The following is a 19,123-nucleotide window of genomic DNA, read 5'->3' on the forward strand; positions in this document are numbered from 1 at the left end:
TCTATCTATCTATCTATCTATCTATCTATCTATCTATCTATCTATCTATCTATCTATCTATCTATCTATCTATCTATCTATCTTTACCAACCACTCCATTATTGCAAAACATTATTCTGAATGGTCTACAAAATAGATAAAACATACAATAATAAACAATAAGTACCTAAAGATTAAAACATTAATAGATAGGGACAGGTGGCACCAGAGACAATTCTCTATATGACAGCAAGACGGGGGCGTAAAATCAAAGAGGGTTGATGTGGAGAAGGGTCTCAGCCCAATTCCAAACCAACTACATCAGGTTTATCTTTGAGTTAGGATTCCACTGCAAGTCAGTAAGACTTAAAAGCACTTAGCAATGGCTAGATTCTGGCTCAACAGTTCAGTCTTGAAGGGATGTCAACCATTTGATTTATCTTCTCACACAGTGTGCGGCACAGTAGAATAACCCTCCTCATGCTCAGAGAGGGTGAAATGATGTGTTTGACAACAGAAGGGAACAAGAACAATTTATTTGCACAAATTAAGCTAAATTGCCCAAACAATTTATATGCTTTAAAGAAAATAACAGAAAGTGCACAAAATAATGGGTGCTTTGTTGCATGGATAATCAGCCGGTTGTTCTGTATTTGCTGTGTGTGATTTGCTTCTCGAAAGAAATGGAACTAGTGTTGCACCAAAAGAGCTTTACAGAGATCTTTGTAAGAAAAATAGTGTTCCTCTCTCGCCTAGAAGGGAGAAAATGCATGTAAGTAGGATATTCCTGATGGAGGCATCTTCATAAGGCAGCCTACAGCAACAATTTCATGAATATTCTTTACATTCCTACCATTTCATCATCTGAATTCTACAGCTGTGGGACATCAGCACCATACAAATCCTATATACTGAGAATAGTTTGTGCTTCCTTTATAGTGAGTTTAAACAGTCTTGTCCTATGGATATGAAGCTCAGATGTTGAGTCCCATTTATTTATTTATTTATTTATTTATTTATTTATTTATTTATTTATTTGTTTGTTTGTTTGTTTGTTTGTTTGTTTGTTTGTTTGTTTGTTTGTTTATACCCCGCCTATCTGGACTACCAGACCACTCTAGGCGGCTTTTAGTCTAGTCCCATTTAGTTCAATGGCGCTTACTTTGTTGTATGTGTGCTAAGGCTTGTATTCTAATCTAACCTAATCCAGAATTCTGTGGAATTTCACCATAGCAGCAAAAGGACAAATTGTTCATATCTATGCCCTTAATACAAATTCCCATCTTCATTTGAAGGTATTTGTTAATCCTTATTAACAGAAGTGGAGCGTGCAATGCTGGAGGAACAGATAAGCAGAGCCATTTCCTAACCTTTGCAGAAGGTGTCCGACATTCACTCAAAGTGCCTCTAAAGACATTAAACCACAAGGAGCCCTGATTTCTAGATTATATCATGGCCTCTCTTGCAAGACCCTCTGTTTCTAGTAGTGGTCATCTGGTTTTATTTAGACATGTCGTGGTTGCTTGAGAGGAGGCATGTTTTTCACTTTTCTCTTTCCTTCTAAAACCTTTGTGGCCACTGATGCCAGCCAGATTAGTGATTGTGAAAGAACTGGAAATGTAATCATGAGTTTCGATTAAGTGAATGGTGTAATGAAGTTTGGAATTAGAAATTAATGATAGGTTGACGTGCAATTTAAAATTAAAAAGGGATTGTTAAAGGAGAATAATTTCATCATTATATGGGAAGATTTTTTTGGATTTTGCATTAACAAAAGGGGAAAACCAAATGCCCAAACAAGAGATAATTATTTTAGAAATGGTATGGGGCATCTTAAATATTGGGTTGAGGTAAAAAAATCTGTACTGATTCCTGGTGGTGTGTCTGTGTGTGTTCTGTGCCATCAAGTCGGAAGTCACTTATAGAGACCTTAATAGGGCTTTGAAAATAAGTGAGGTATTTAAGAAGTGGCTTTGCCAGTTCCATATCCCCAATGAATTTCCATGGCCAAGTAAGGGTTCTAACCATATGCTCCACTGTCCTAGTCTGTCACTCTATCCACTATAGCACACAGGGAATCCCTATGGCGGGTTCACTGTTATAGTTAAGCTGGTTAAGTTCTTAAGTGGCACTATGTAATTTATGTGTATTTTCGATTTTTTCTTTGTATTTTTAAAAGTTGTATTTCTTGTATTTTTAAAAGTTATTTATTTTTCTGTTTTGCATGGTGCAGTATTAATGACATTATTTTAAAAATTAAAAAAAAACCTTGTGGTCCTCTTTGGAAAATTGTTACAGTAAAATATCAAGCATGAAACATAAAAGCTGTATTCCCTTGTAGGCACCATTTAGTTGCCATGAATACCTAGAGGAGGATGCCACAGAGTGGCCAAAATCTGATTACTAGTATCAGCAAAAGTAGACTCATTGAATCAATGGGATTTATATAACTTTTGACTTATCATTTAGCAATGGGCCTCCTCTAGTTCAGCATTCATTCACTGAATCAGGGGGACTCACATAACTGTTGATCTGCCATTCAACAGTTTATTTAGTAGGGAAAATATGGTGGTTCGGTTCATTAATTTCTTAAGGATGTGTCTTTAGTTTAGAGTTGCCAATGTCCTCTTGCATAGCTACGCCAGCACAATGCAAATGGAATAAAGTTTGAAGGCAGATTGCCTCAAATTAAGTAGTACCATAGACATTATCTGTTTTACACTTTATAGAACAAATAATGTTTGTGATCATTTCTTACCTTAAGGAGATTCACCTCCAAAAAGGTGCACCATTTTGGTTATGCTGGAATAACTAAGCAAGATATTTTTTGGCAATTGTTCCTTTTTCTCTCCAAATACATTATTTCCCACCCCTTAAAAACTGTATTTTGTAAAGGGAAACATGTGCAGATTAAATGCATAAATCCATGGGATTTTAGCTTTTCGAAATGGCTGCTTGACTTTTGAGCCTTAGCTGTTTGATTGGAAAAAGGTTGCTGAAAGAAATCAGTACATGGAAGCTGAGGAAGTACAAATACACAAATACACACACACACACACACACACACACAGAGAGAAAGAGAGAGAGCGAGAGAGCGAGAGAGAGAGCTTACTCTGTAATGCTCCTGTAGCAGTTTGCTGGCTGAAGGAATTTCTTTCCATCATTGTGCTGTTGCACCTTCCTTGTAATGGTGACACAGGGTACTGCAGCAACCAACATAGCCAGACCACATGATCTGAGAAACCAAAGGGGGCCGTGTCTGCTCTGAGCAGTATGGTTTACACCTTATGATGATCTGTGGTATCTAATAGCAAGTGATTGCCCTGTCTTTCAGCACAGAGAGGTAGTCATTTCAAGGCAGTACTCAAGATGTTATGAAAGTGATCAAACTATTAGTAACTGCATTTATTATTGTTTTATCTTTCTTGCCAAGAAGAGATTTTCTTTTTCATATACCCAAATAATTCTGCAAGCCAATGAATGGCACATTGACTTTCAGAGGAGGGCACTATTTGCTGCTCTACATCAGGCAGCAAAATATATTAAGCATCCCACCACCTTCACTTCAATAAGCCTATCCTTGGTTCATCTAAGCCTTTGCTTACCTACACCATAAATGGGCTTCATGTGTATTCTAGAGCATCTAGGAGCTTAGCCAGATTCTGACACTCAGAGAAGCAATGATTTATACACAAAGTTCTACAGTTAACTGGAAATAAATTGCTGGAACCTTATTTCTAAGTATTTAATGCTCTTAACTGAGTTATACTACTATGTTATTTGACAATGGGAACAAATTCTGCTCTATGGTTATCTTAAAATATCATTAACGGGGAGAATTCAAAACAGTAGTTGCCCACCCTTGCTCCCAAAATATACTATCCAGACATTTATTATTTAATCCAGTGTCTCACCTGCCACAAAATCCCCAAAGCCAACAGTGGTAAGAGTAACTACTACAAAGTAAAAAGAGTCCAAAGCTGACCATTCTTCAATGTATTTGAAGCTGACTGCTGGAATAGTAACAAAGACGATGCAACCTGCCAGGATGAAGAGAATGGTTGATATCACCCGGATCTTTGTCTGACTCACTTGTTTCTTCTGCAAAAGAAAATGATAAAGAATAAGCACTATTTGTGACCCTTTAACATGCAGTTTTCTGAAACCATAATAAAACTAATTATTGCCTAGGAATATCAAACCCAGATCCATCCAATCTGTGTAACGCAGAATGTGCTAAGGAAACCCAGGTCTAAAGGATGCTGATGTAGCTTGGCATCTACATTACAAGGTGGACCCCCACATTTTCATTCCAGGCTGTATTTGAAACTGAGACAGAAGGTGGAAATCTCTGTGGCATGCAACACTACCTGGCTCTAAGGGTCCTAAAAGAAATCTGTTGTGGGCAGATTACCTAGGGAGATCATACATGTACCTTTTCTCATACCTGAGGCAGGGGATCCCACTCTAACTGGATGCCAAGGTGGGATGTGCACTGCCTTGAGTTTCATGTACAAAAAGCAGGATGAATCTTAGGGCTGAGAACTTCCAGTTTTTCAGATGTCACTAAATTCCAAGTCTCATCAGCCACAGCTAACATGGCTAGTGGTGTGTTACGATCTCACACCTGGAGCAAGATGTTTCCCACCCTCTACATTGTTGTAGTTAAACTTCGATAAAAAGTAGGACTGTATCTCTGACATTTTCAGTTCAGCTTGTCTAGCCAGGTCTATGCTTTATGCAGAGCCATGATCTTATTCCAGATCAGATCACATTGTCCAAAAAAGAAATAAGATTTTATAAAAACCTCTCCACCCGCATTCCCTGTGGAAATACCAGCTGTGAATTGGGCAGTTCCCAATCCAACCAGCCAATAAACACTGCAATTGCTCTTGAAGGCGCTGAAACGGTATTTCTTCAGCTCTGAAAAGGTCACTTGAATGTGAAGCATTGCAATCATAGCCAGGTAGCAGCTTGTGGAGGGAAAAATTACATTCCCACAGGTCTCAGCAGTGCAATTTTGTTTCAAATATTCCAAGTTATTGTTCCCTCCTGCAATTTTCTTGGCTATTTGTCCACTCTGTGTCTTTTTTAGCAGAAATAACAGTGAAGGAATGGATGAAATATAATATCGCAAAAGCAACACAACAAATCCAAGGCACAAAGATGTACTGCGGATATATACTGTTCATAAAGAATATCTGAGATGAAGAAAACCATTTTGAACATACCACGCTACTGGTTTGTCAGCTCCATCCAGTCTGTATCTGAACGAAATTCAAAATACTTGGGCTAACCCTTTAAATTTAGACAGTTTAGAACCAGGTGATGTAAAGGACTCCTTCCTCCTGCTTGGACTCAGAGGTCATCCTAAGACAGATTTTTTTCCAGTATTTTTTTCCCAAGAGAGATCTGGTCAACTGTATGTTTGCTATGCGCTGTCAAATGGGTGCCGACTCATAGTGCTGTTAATAGGGTTTTGAAAGTATGTGCGATGTTCAAGGGGTGGTTTGCCACCGCAACCTTCTCAGCGAGTTCCCTGAGGCTCACCTGCCACCTGCTTTGTCTTCATTCCAGCAAAGTCATTTTTGAAAACATCCATGCTTTTTAGGATTTTCCAGCACAAGAAGTAGTAATGATCACCATCATGGATGGCTTTAGAGGAAGATTTGAGCCATCTTCTCATATTCTCAGCCTCAAAGGAAGAAGTTGAGGCTGCTAGCAGCTACTCAGCATGATGGCAATAGATTGTTTCAGAAGCAGTATGCCTGCCAATATCAGTTGCTCATGAGCAAGGAGGTAATACTGACCACAGTCTTGTTTGTGGGCTTTAGACATACAGTTGACTATTCTGGGAAGAGGATGCTAGATTGCATATCCTTTTGTCTGGTTCCACGCAGCTTTTCTAATGTTTCTTAAAGCACTCTATACATTTTGGTTTTTTTAGAATGTCGTACCCTGCCATGTTTCATTTTTGCTCCTTAGTCTTTGTTATGTGGTTTACATAATTTATTTTTATTTTTATGGCCGACATTGTATTTTATTTATTTTTAGACATGGGGATGAATATAAAAAAGAATCGGGATTTCAACGAATATCTCTGATTTGTCAGATATTTGTTGCTTTGTATTCTTGGGGTCCAGAGACCACGACAAATACAAAGCAATGAACATAACCCTTTTATATTCATCCCTTCATTCTCTATCTGCTTATGCCCCTGCGGATCAGCTGTTCCTCGGAGGCACAGGCAGAGAGGGATTTTCCCTTCCCTGCTAAAGCCTGCCCAAAGGGAATCCCACCCCTGGGGCTAGGATATGGCTTGGGTTCCCTCTCCTCCTCTTCCTATGCCCGCGCAGCATAGCAAGAGCACGGAAGGGATCAAAGCAATTCCTTTGCAAAGGCAGTGGGTCTGCGGGATGGCTTGGGTCCCACTTTCCCTCCTCTTCCTATGCCCCTGCAGCACAGCCTCACGGGCTGTCAAAAAAATATGACCCAACGAACCAATGAATTGATTTGTGGTTCATTGGGCCGCTGCAGGGCAATCTGTGGTTCATGGGTCAAGTTTGACAACCCACAAACAAAGACAAAGCGCCATTTTGGTGCTTCGTCCCCATCTCTAATTATTATTTCCATCTGCCACACAGAGAATTTTGGTTATATTGTGGCACAGAAATATTGGGAAGGAAGGAAGGAAGGATCTCAATTGGATTCTATTCTTTAGCAGTTCATGAACAGTGTAATACAAAAAAAAAAATGAAAAAAATCGTCAGCCTGAGTGCTTCGTGGCCAGTGTTCATTTCAGTGTGTTAACATGACCCTATGCCAGTGGTGGCAAACCATTTTGATCTCGAATGCCCAAACTGGGAGGGGGGAGAGAGACAGTGGGCCGCGGGTGGTGGCAGAAGCAGAAGAGGCAGCAGCGGAAGTGGAAGTGGTGGTGGAAGGGAGAAACCCGGGCATGGAGGTGCCTCCAGACCCCACTCCAGATCCGCCTCCAGTCATGCCCAACCCCACCACTGCCTATAGCTCGGCCAGCCCACCAGCGCCACTGCCAGCTGCTCCGGATCCTGGCCTGCCGCCTGTCAGGGTGATAGCACCATGACTGCAGCTGCCTCCTCAGGTTTGGCTGCTGGGGGTAGCAATCCAGTGACTTATGGCTTGCGTGCCCACAGGGAGGGCTCCGCCTGCCAGCTGTGGCACGTGTACCATAGGTTTGCCATCACTGCCCTATGCCGTTCAAGGATCTGAAGTAAGGCAGAAGAGGGAGTGTCAGGGTCCAGCTCTCTTCAGGCCTGGAACCTTAAGTTTTCTTGGATATTAAGTTGAACTGCAGGACCCCTTAAAACTACAGTGCCCTCCTCGGTGACCATAAGAAACTTTGAGGCCTCAACAGGTTACAGACCAATCTTCATGCCAGTTGCTCAGCTTCTTGGCTAGCTCTTTTATCCACAATACCCCTGGGATCTCAGGAATAAGGGTCAGAGGCAATATGCCAGGCTCAGCCACACATTAGATGCCCAGTAAAGTGCCAGGCTCAACGACACGTTAGATGCATAGGGAAACATCTGTCCAGATCAGAGCCTGACTGAGAACCAGGAAGTGCTGGAACCTTTAACCTTCATGAAAGCTCAGTTTGACCTGTGCTATTGCTGAAGCAACAGCTCCCCTAGGATGATCATCTCTAGTGCAGAGTTTTGCTGAAGCAGGGAAGTTATCAGAGACATGGTGGCAAATGCACATTTCTCCAAATCAATCAGGAAATTATTTATTTATTTATTTATTTATTGGACTTATATACCGCCCCATAGCGCTACAAGCACTCTCCGGGCGGTTTACAATTTTAATTATACAGGCTACACATTGCCCCCCCAGCAAGCTGGGTACGCATTTTACCGACCTCGGAAGGATGGAAGGCTGAGTCAACCTTGAGCCGGCTGCCTGGGATTTGAACCCCGGGTCGTGAGCACAGTTTTAGCTGCAGTACAGGCTTTTAACCACTGCGCCACGAGTATTCGAAGTAATGATAAGATTGGGGGTTCTCAGCACATAACCACTCATCCTCTGAGGGGGCTGAGCTTTTTCCAAGCTTGTCCGAGGATGTATCCAGGAGCTCCTTGTAGAAACATAGGCTCTCAAAGCTGGCAACTGAATCTTGGTAAATGGACCACATTTTAATTAAGGTATCATAAAGGCATATTTTCACTCAAGGGATTGAGAAGTGTAAGAAGAAATAATGAAGCCCTATGTGCATGCTATATTTATTGCCACAAAGACATGTAGAAATTCTGGAAATTCAAAGAAGCATGGCTGGTGCACCTCTCCGGGAAACCTTTCATGTCTGAACAGTCTCAGATGAAGATGCCATAACTAGCCAAGCACGGAAGCTGTTAATAAGACATTAGGAGTACAATGTGTCAATTTTATTACTTTATCCCTGAGAGAGATCAGTTGTCCTGTTTGTTCCTCACCTTCAGGTCTAAAATACCACAGTGGCAACCAAGAAAACAAACATTGGCCACTCAAATATTAACTATTTGTTCAAACCATAAATTCCTCCTGCAAAGAGGAACTTGCAAAGCAAGTATAGAGAACACAGTCCATATCTTATTGGCCTGCAGCTCTCATCATCCTTCTTCACTGAACAGAAAGGCTAGGATAAACCATTACAAATCCCCCCCAAATCAGACCTACATTTTGGAGGCAATCAAATGTTTGCAAAATTAAACAGATAAAAATCCAGACAAAAGAACATCCAAAAGCTAAGCTCAAGAAGGAGGTTGTTTCACAGCTGCTCAGTATTTATCCTCCCCTTGGCTATGTGCAACAATTGTTTATGCTCATCTAAAGAAACTTGTAATGTAGCTTAAGAGATGAAGCAAATCCTAAAGTATAAAATTGATCTTGCTTTTGAAATACTACAGGCTGCAGTTGCTATAAATCCTCTGTATGTGTGTGTGTGTCTGCAGGAACTTGACAGCAATCAGTGCAAAAGAAGACATACACACACACACACACACACACACACACACACAGAGAGAGAGAGAGAGAGAGAGAGATGGTTGGCATTCTGCCCATAGTTTGTTTCTCAGCTCCCTGTTGTTTTTCCCCTAGATGGGATACATGAATCTTCTGGGTATAGATTTTGATTTTATCTTCTGGTACCAATTATAGCAGAAAAGCCATAGGTAAGCTATTACAACATTTCCCATTTATTCTGCACACACATACATATGTACATGCTGATAACAAACAATGTGCAGTAATATGAGTGAGGGATGATAGAAATGATTATGACAGAAACAAACTGGCAGCCACTTGTCTAACATGATTGGAAGAGACAACCCAATCAACTCCACCAGGGGTGGAATTTGCCCATCTGACTTGAGTTTGCAGCCTCCATTTTGAAACTCACTTTCAATAGAGGCATGGACATCTGGCCATTATTTTGGAACTTTATTTCTTCTGCATCATCCACAGCCTTGTGGTGCTCAGTCTGATGAACACCTGTATAGAGTCAAAAGCTGGCTGCTATTTGTAATTTTCAATGGTCTAACAGAGGTATCACCCACCATTGCTTTTAGATTATAATAGAAATAATATATTATAATACATACCCCATTTGCAAAAACTCCAGTTCCTCTGTTGCAGTTTGGCCTAACTACAACTGTACAACTGTAACAACTGGCTATTGTTTTCCAATTTTATTGCTTTGTTCATTTCAGCTGCCTGCCTCTCTCTCTTCTGTTGTCTCCCCTGAGCTGAATTTTAGATTTTAAGTTCCTCAGAGCAGGAACTTGCTTTCAGCTTTATGATGCACCATGTATGCTGATGTCACTATGTAAATAAAGAAGTGGAAAGTGTAACATAATGGTTAAAGGAATGAGAGAGCAAGTCCCAGAATCAGATTCTACTTTAGCTATCCATGCAGTGCAAGATAAGTGACCAATTTTTTCATGCACATTCCTGCCTCTCTTCATCCAGAATGTGGTCTATTTTAAGGTTTTCTATTCATAAAATGCCGATAGAGCACTTTGAGGGATGATAATATCTAGGGGGTGACAATAAGGACTATGATTATCTTCTTCTTGACATAATTCCTTCTCTAACAGAGGTAGAACAACAGCATAGCTATACTGATTATACCACAAAGTTTGCTAACTGCAAAAGCTTACCTGATTCTGGGGATGGGGGTGGGGAGTAATGACTGGGAGTTATAATTGCAAATCTTTCCATTCTTTATTGATGGACTGCAGCTTCCATCAATCGTAACCAACACAGCCAATGATGACAAAACATGGGAGGTGCAGCCCAACCACATCTGGAGGGCCACAGTTGCCCACCTTTGCTCTTACCCTTCTTCTACCTGCCCACTTCCCTCTACTAGGATGAAAGGTAGCACAGAGGGGCTGCAACAGCAAGGAGAAATTTAAGAGAACTTTCCCCCTCCCATAATCACCATCATTGTTAATTCCAGAATCAGTGCTTGTAGGAAACATCCAAATCAGCTCTTAAATTTTCATGACAATCATCATTCTTCACTTCCTGTCACCACCTTTCTGAATTATTAATCTCTAATCAAAGTGAACCTAGCAGTTCAAAAGCATGTAAAAATGTGAATAGATAAATAGGTACCACCTCGGTGGGAAGTTAACGGCATTCTGTGTCTAGTCATGCTGGCCACGTGACCACGGAAACTGTCTTTGGACAAATGCTGGCTGTAACAGCTTGGAAACGGGGATGAGCACCGCGCCCTAGAGTCGGACATGACTGGACTAAATGTCAAGGGGAACCTTTACCTTTTCCTTTAATCAAATAGAAAATACTGCAAAACAGAAATGAAGTCTGTCTCATTCCAGCACTGCATTAGGTTGTCTTATTTGTCTTTGCTTTTTAGTTTTGTTTCAATGCTCAAATGCAGGTATGCTACTTGTACAATGCATTATTTCAAATGTCTGGTGCTTGTAATGATTGGTGCAAAATACAAACAAGAGAAAGAGGCATGACACAATTATCCCATTACTCCATCTTGAATAACAGTTTAGATAGATCTGGTGTGTGGAATGTGTGAAAGGGGCTAGACTCTAGACCCTTTCTTCCTCTAGACTCTAGAGGAAGTGACATATATACCAGACTCTTCTTATTATGCTGGTAGCACAAGCAGCACACAAACCTTTGAATCACATGCTCAACATTTGTTTGTTTCCTGCCTCTGTATCATGGGAATAATTGATCTGGGCTCATAAGCACAGAACATTGGGAATTAAAGAAGGATGATTAATGTTACTGTTAATAGAGAATCACGCAGGTAAATCTCCACACCACACTAAGGGAGAAACAGTATTTGAAATAGTAGTCCCATGTGATTTCTAAGCCAGGAGAGAGGTCACACAATTTCCAGTATATCCATGCTAAATCTAGGGGTGTTAGAATGGCAAACACAGATTACCACCATGAACAGAAGTCTACACTGTTGCAAACATGAATTAACCTTCAGATTGTGTTGGCCAACTACATTTTCCTCATAAAATCCTGATTGATATGAGACAGAACAGTAATTAGAATGTGCCCTGCCACTGATCTGACCTGTCCTTGAAATTCAAATTAACCCTCCTGGAATACTAAAATGAGGCAAATAACAAAGAATTAACACAATGGCTGCAAATCTAGTCATAAGCTATAAGTAGAGCAGACTCACAGGACCAGTGGAGGTTTGATGATTCAACACCTATGTAAGTTCCATTGATTCAATGGGCCTATTCTAATGACAATGTATTACTGGATTTCAGCCATTGTACAGGTAAGCAAAGCACTGCTTCAAGAACTCACAGACCAGCATCCTCTTGAGCAGCTCCGCTATACAGTAGAAGTGAACTCACTAATCCTAGCAGATTGCTGCTAATTAAATCACATTAAACATTTGACTAATTAAAGTCACATGCACCTTGAAATCAAAATAGGAACTCTTTATTAGCAGTGATCTGCTATGCTGATGATGTCACCTCTGTTGTGCAGGCAGATGTACACAACGGGATACTGGCCACTCTGTTAGAAATGCAAATTTTTCTTAATAGGATGACACAGACCACTCTCTCCTTCATATTCTATTCCAATTTAACACTGCCAAAAATAGTAACAGAGTATCTTAAAGATCATTTAACTTTATATATGAAAATGCTCCCTGGTAACAGCACGCGAGCTGAATGTGCCCGAAAATCTCCTTCAGGAGTCAAATTCTTCTTTACATTTCTCAGAAAACTGAATGCAAGAATGTTCTAAAATGCAAGAAAAAAAAGTAGTCTTCTCCAGTATAAATCCACACTTGTAAGGCAATTATTCCTTTGGAACACATACAGGTTGTACCAAGCAATAAAAACTGAACTACATCTTTATTCTTGTGGGAGAAATTATCCTCCTCTCTTTCCAGACATGCTCCAGGATATAGAACAGAAGGTACAGGAGGGCTGTTAGCTATAACGTTGGTGGAATGAGCAACCAAATTGCTCGTGGAAGAAACTGACTTAGAGAAGTGTCAAACTGCAGACCCAATCCCCTAGGTTTTTACAAATATACGTATGCGCGCGCACACACACTTTCCCACTCATACGCATGATTTCCTGGTGCATTTGTATCAAGATTTCTGCTCAAGTTCAGTTCAGTTCCCAAAGGACAGGTTGCAGGGCATCCTTGCAAGATGGAACAGAATTTATATTGTTAGCCTCTGTCTCTCTGAGAAAAATACCTTGAGCATGAGATGCATACAGTAAAGGAGGAAAACAGAATGAGTGGAAGAAATCATTCACATTTCTCTTTAGATCACACAGGAATCATCAAAAGATGATCAGCCATAAGCAGCAGGACAGCAACATCTGCAGACACACAAAGCTTTGCAAAACCACAGTTGATTTAACTGGAACGTGGTAAGAAGATTTAACAGTTCCCAGGCAATATTAACTTTATGAACCTGTGCCTTCTTCTTGTCACAGGTCCTCCTTCTCAAAAGCAGAGCCTGGTAAAGTTCATCACGATACCTGCCCTTTAGGCATAACAGACCAATCTCTTTATATCTTTACAATGCGAGGGGATGTAAAGAGATTAAGGCAGTAACAAGAAGTAGTCTTATTGGCCCACAAATGTATATAGATACAGCTGTAGGGTTTGGATGGGTACCTCTCGCCTTTAGGTCTATAATTTCTATTAGCCAATGATAAGGAATGATGGAAGTTCCCACCCCAAAACTCTGGGAGGGCTTCAGTTGTCTGCCCCTGCTACAGATGAAATACAGTACCTTATTCATTTATTTCATTTATTTGATTTATATCCCGCCTATCTGGACCCGTGGCCCACTCTAGGTGGCCTGTTCATCTTTGCTTTCGCTAACCCCCTTGATTACTGGACTGTTCAGCTGACACATAGCTGAAGATGCAGATGGACTACACAACTTCAGACTGCAGTTTATATGACTGAACAGTCCCCACCCCTACAAAAAATATTAAAAAATATAAAAATAGATGTTAAGCAGAAGAATTTTGGCTTCATATTCCCCTTTATTAGGCTATCCAAAGTTATTTCATAGTGATGGATGGATGGATGGATGGATGGATGGATGGATGGATGGATGGATGGATGGATGGATGGATGGATGGATGGATGGATGGATGGATGGATGGATGGATGGATTTAAAATATTTTTACCACACCTTTCTCCTTAAAAAGGACCCAAGGCAACTTACATCACTGAAAGACAACATTTAAAGCTAAAAACAATGAGTATACAATGGTAGATTACATCATTAAAATACAATATTTAAAGCTAAGAACAATGAGTATAAAAAGCAGCTAGAGATGGAGCTGCAAATGGCACCCATATATTACTCATGGTCCACAACACCTAAAAGCAACAGCATTGGGGAAAGTTAGATGCTCAAGAAGACAATGATTAATGACTATTTACATGGCACAGCTGATGCTTTGAGGAAAATCAATTCCTTCTTTAGGAATGAGAACTGTAAGAAGTTCAGCACCAATCAAAGACCAGATAAGATATCGTTTTGGCTGGCTGCATCAGGGATGCTCATGGTCACTCAGTATTAGTGGACACAGGGGCAGTGGAACAACACCACCTCTGGAATTCTAAATTTATGTTTATTTAAATGTATACACAGATAGGGACTGTGTTGTAGCAGCATCTGCTATGGTAAGCTACTTGGTGAACAAATGATTCTGCAAAAATGCATCAGCAATTTGCAAATAATCATTAAACCATTTAGCATTGAGCTTTCTGCCCTTTTTTCCTTTGCTGTTTTGCAAGCAAAAACCTGCCCCTGCTGTTCGCTGCCTCCACTATAATATTTAAAGGCAGACAACATATTTTGGCACATTAGGTGGAAAATCCCGTAGGTCCTACTCTTAAATGGCAGTAAAACTGCAGGAAGAACAAAGTAAATAAGTAACAATGTATTGCCCTTTATGATTGCTTTTTAATGCCCAAATCTGCACTCATCTTGCTCGGCTTAACAATACGGCCTGCCCTGGCCTTATGATGCTATTATTGCCTTAAATATGTATATATTTAATTATATTGCCTTTTTTCATGGCAAAACATTCAAGTGTGCGATAGCTGCCCTGCTGTCCACAGCACGTTAGGCTAGGAATAACTTTACCACCTCATCTGTGCTTTGAGTCAACCAAGCATAGAGAACTGGTACTTTTAAAAAATAAACTACTACAACAAAGTTTAGAATACTAAGTTGTAAAGTGTTCATTTCATTTTGTTTTAGAAGGTAAAGATTCTCTCTAAACATGCTAAGTTAGAAAAGATTCAAACAGAAGATATCTTTAATATTAACTGGAAATGTTTTTTTAAGATACCGCCACGCAATTTGAGAGGTATGCCAAAGGGAGAAGGAAGAAGGGCATCCATCTGCAGATGTCAAAAGTGTTGCAGTTGTAAAAAGAATTTATAAATTATATATACATTTGTAACAGAGATATTTGTAAGGCAGTATGCTCGGAGCAAAGTGTGGAGAAGTTACTGTACAGGCCACTCACTAAGCAGGATAAGGGATTCTGGTAGGTTTAGCCTCAAAAAGCAACTTTTCTAAATTCTGGCTAGGAACACAAAGAGACAGTGATGCAGAAATGAAGAATCCAACTGGGTACTATCCTGAAAGCAACCAAGCAGTAAACATCTTTTCCAAATGTTTCAAGATTCGTTACATTTCACACACCACATCCCAGATGCTAGTCAGAATTCAATCACAATTTGCCTCTTCACATACTGATTGCATTTTAAAGACAGAATAATATATCCAGCCCAGGTATTTTATCACATTCTGTCTTCTACATTTCAAGAGAAAGAAGGAAGTGCCGAAGCAACATTGCAGTTGAATGCCAAGAAGACAAAAATCATGACTACAGAGGAATTGCACAAAAATAGCACTGGCAATGAATAAAATGATGTATTTTGTATACCTTGGCTCAATTATCCATTCAAATGGAGTCTGCAGCCAAGAAATCAGAAGAAGACTGAGACTAAGAAGGGCAGCAGTGAAGGAATTAGAAAAGATCATCCAGTGTAAGGATGTGTCACTGGAAACCAAGATCAAGATCATCCACACTCTTGTCTTTCCGATCACCATGTACGGGTGAGAAAGCTGGACAGTTAATAAAGCCAGCAGGGGATTCATTTGAAATACAGTGCTGGATGAGAGCTTTGCAGATACCCTGGACTGCCAGAAAGACAAGCAAGGGGGTTTAGATCAAATCAAGCCTGAATTATCTCTAGAAGCAAAAACTTTGAAACTGAGGCTGTCCTACTTTGGGCACATCATGAGAAGGCAGGATTCTCTGGAAAAGACAATAATATTGGTAAAGGCGGAAGGCAGCAGGAAAAGAGGAAGACCAAATGCAAGATGGACTATCTCCCTAAATAAAGTCACAGGCTTTAGTCTACAAGAGCTGAGCAAGGTGGTCTCCGTAAGTCGGAGGCAACCTGATGACACACAACATAACTGCCCTATTTGACACACACATCAGTATGAGCAATCTGGACCTTTCTACATTTTTTACATATGCAGCTAGGGATTTTTGGCATGGCCACTAGATCTCCATGACGACTGCTAAATGTGTATTTTCTTCCTTTTAGCAAGCATTCCAGTTCATTCATCCCCATAACAAATCCTTCAAATACTCCCAAACCAAGAAGTCATGTTTATGGGGCAAGTGGGTGTTCTACTACCACAGTGCCCTCCAAGGCAAAACCTTTCAGGACTGTAAGTACCCTGCCATTAAGGTCTGAGACAAAAATGAAATAAAACAATTAAGTCTTACTCGAAAAACCTTTTCCACTCGTGCAATGCCCTTCCCAAAGATGGTCCCAAGCTGGTCACCTATGCCGGCTAGCAGAAAGCCAAAAAGTGGAATCCCAAAGATGGCATACAAAATACAGAAAATTTTTCCACCTTCTGTGCTTGGGGCAATGTTTCCATACCCTGTTGAGAAAGAGAAAGAGAAAAGACATCATGACCTGAATTCTGAAGAGACAATAAAACAAGATAGATCTAGATAATAAAACACATATACAAAGAAAAACAGCTTCTTTCCACATTCCAGTGCTCTGCAGTCCCTCAGTTCTACATGATATATAGAACTTCAAGCATCTCACTTGTTTTCTGGTGCTGAAGCAGAGAATAAAGTGGACATGTGGCCTTTCTTATACCCCCTTCCCCCAATTTCTTTGTATACTGATCTCCCATGGGAAACTAATGGATTTAGGTACCCAACTCAACTCCTTCCGAGTCAGTAAAATGAATACCCATCTCATTGGGTACCAAGTGTTGTTTGCATAATTATGTTGTAAACTACCCAGAGGGTGCTTTAGTATTATGGGGCAATATATAAATCAAAACAGTAACAACAAAATCTATGCTCAAAGGTGGTTACAGCAATGTCAGAAACATTTCCACAATGTAACAACAGCATCCACTTTGGGAATAACTAGTTGGAAGTAATGTAGTTTCCTCCAACTAGTTATTTTGGATGTTTTATAATTTCACCAGTATCTACAAAGTTACTTTTGAGTATAACTAGAAACACTGCGTTACAAAGTATAAGATGCAATATTTAGTTACTTTCAAAGTTACTTCTTAAGGGCATTTCAAGGCATTTTCAGAGGCATTTTGACAGGTTTTTTAAAACGCCATTCTTTTATCAACTCTATGTGGCAAAGCTGATATCCTGTTCAATATTTATGTGTGTGTGGAGCTGTAACTGCAGAAGCTGCTAGGGTGTACTCTTAGTCTTTGACTTTTGTATTTTTTAATAAAAGTTTCCAAAGTGCTGTATCAGAATTGGCCACTAGTGGGAACCAGAAAATATTTCTTTATATTTCCATTCCTGGTTTAAATCCCAAAGGCAAAATGTTTATAGTGCACAATGCAATGGATTACCTGTCTAGTCAGAGCAAACCTAAGTACAATTTATTAATTTATTATTTAAAATACTTCTTACCCCACCATTCTCCTTAAAAAGGGCCCAAGGTGGCTTACATCACCCAAAGATAATATTTAAAGCTAAAACAGCGCATATATAAATACTAAAAAAGATTAAACAAATACCATACTAAAAACAGTAAACAAAAACAACACCAAAACACATTCAAATCAGTAAGATACAACAATCCATTTAAAAACACCACTCAGGCAGCCAGTCACTGAAGCTGCCTGAAGAGAAAAGTCTTTGCCTGCTTGTGGGAGGACAGCAAAGATGGGGCTGGCCTGTCGAAGGGTCTGGGAGCAGCAACAGAAAAAGTCATCTCCTGTGCACCCACCAAATGTGAAGGTAGTGGGACTGAGAGAAAAATTTCCCCTGATTATCTTAATACCCAAGCAGGCTCATAAAGGGAGACACGGTCCTTGAGATAGCTTGAACCCAAGCCATTTAGGGCATTACATGTTAGAACCAACACTTTAAATTCTGCCTGCAAATGGATCAGCAGCCAGAGAAGCTGCTATAACAGGGTGGTTATGTGGTCCCTGTAATCAGTCCCAGCTAGCAATCCGGGTGCTGTGTTTTGTACCCTTTGAAGTTTCAAGACACTTTTCATTGGCAGCCCCACATACAGTGTGATATACTAATCCAATCAGGATGTAAGTAAGGCATGTGTCATCCTGGCCATATCAGACCTTTTATACATGGAGCTGGATTTTACTAATTGCTTAATCTGAGACCAATGCACATTTTTCTCACCATTGCAGAATTGAGGAGGCTTCTAAAGAAAAATCACCTAAAGAGCCGTTCTTCATCATTCATTGGCCACTACTGCATAGGATGTCTCTTAATTGGATCCTGTTGGGAAGATGACTCACCTGGCTAATCTCATTTTCAGGTTTCGGTTCTGATTTACAGTATGCTGGCCCTTTATCACATACGACACTTACTGAACTCTCAATTTCTTACAGTTCTGTCCCTGTGAATCATCAAGAGATTCTCTGACTTCTTAGTCTGTCTGGGAGTTCAGTCTTTTTATGGCTTATTTTCCTGATCTGCTATTGGACTTTTGGTGGAGGGGAGGGTGGTAGAATCTGTTTCATCTCTCCATAATAGTTTCAAATTAAAATAACATCACAACACCTACAGAACAAAGACTACTGCAGGTTGTAATAGTCCTTATTATAGAACTCCTTCATGGAGTTTTGTTTCAATAATTATTTGAAGGTTTTTGTTTCTATATTCTTGGCAACCTGTAAAATTCTATGCTGACATTTTAAAAGTGCAGTCTTTTTATTTTTAAAGTTTGTTCTTATTCCTTTGCTGACTTTCTGTCTCTGGGCTCATCCACATTCCCCATACACACACCACAGCACCCTTTCCTCTGTCCGATCTGGGTTTATATGATTAGTCTGTGCCATCTGTTTTTAAGATTATTGTTGCTGTTTTAATGTTTTTACCTTTATTTGTGTTCTCTATTATTCGTGGTGTAACTGCCCAGGGTAGTGCCTTGGCCCTAATGGGAGCGGAATACAAACTGAATGAATTAATGAATGAAGAGTCCCTCATTTAAAGAGGTAGTTCCATCATCCACTGATTCAGATTAGTTTAACAGAACCACATATTACTTGAGACATAAATCAATCTCTTCCACTTC

At 40.1% G+C, this 19,123-nt stretch overlaps 1 protein-coding gene across 2 annotated transcripts in view; it reads right to left on the reverse strand.

Annotated features, from left to right (window-relative positions):
* KCNK10 (potassium two pore domain channel subfamily K member 10) overlaps positions 1–19,123 on the reverse strand; it is a 76,014-nt gene that overhangs the window by 7,581 nt on the left and 49,310 nt on the right. For both annotated transcript variants that reach the window (XM_020777574.3, XM_078383716.1), the window contains 2 exons: positions 16,309–16,469; positions 3,894–4,080 (listed from right to left, as the gene is read on the reverse strand). In XM_020777574.3, coding sequence (XP_020633233.1) covers positions 3,894–4,080; positions 16,309–16,469 — 348 coding nt within the window. The remainder of the gene's footprint in view (positions 1–3,893; positions 4,081–16,308; positions 16,470–19,123) is intronic.

Source organism: Pogona vitticeps, chromosome 1 (assembly GCF_051106095.1).
Source record: "Pogona vitticeps strain Pit_001003342236 chromosome 1, PviZW2.1, whole genome shotgun sequence".
NCBI classification, from domain to species: Eukaryota; Metazoa; Chordata; class Lepidosauria; order Squamata; family Agamidae; genus Pogona; species Pogona vitticeps.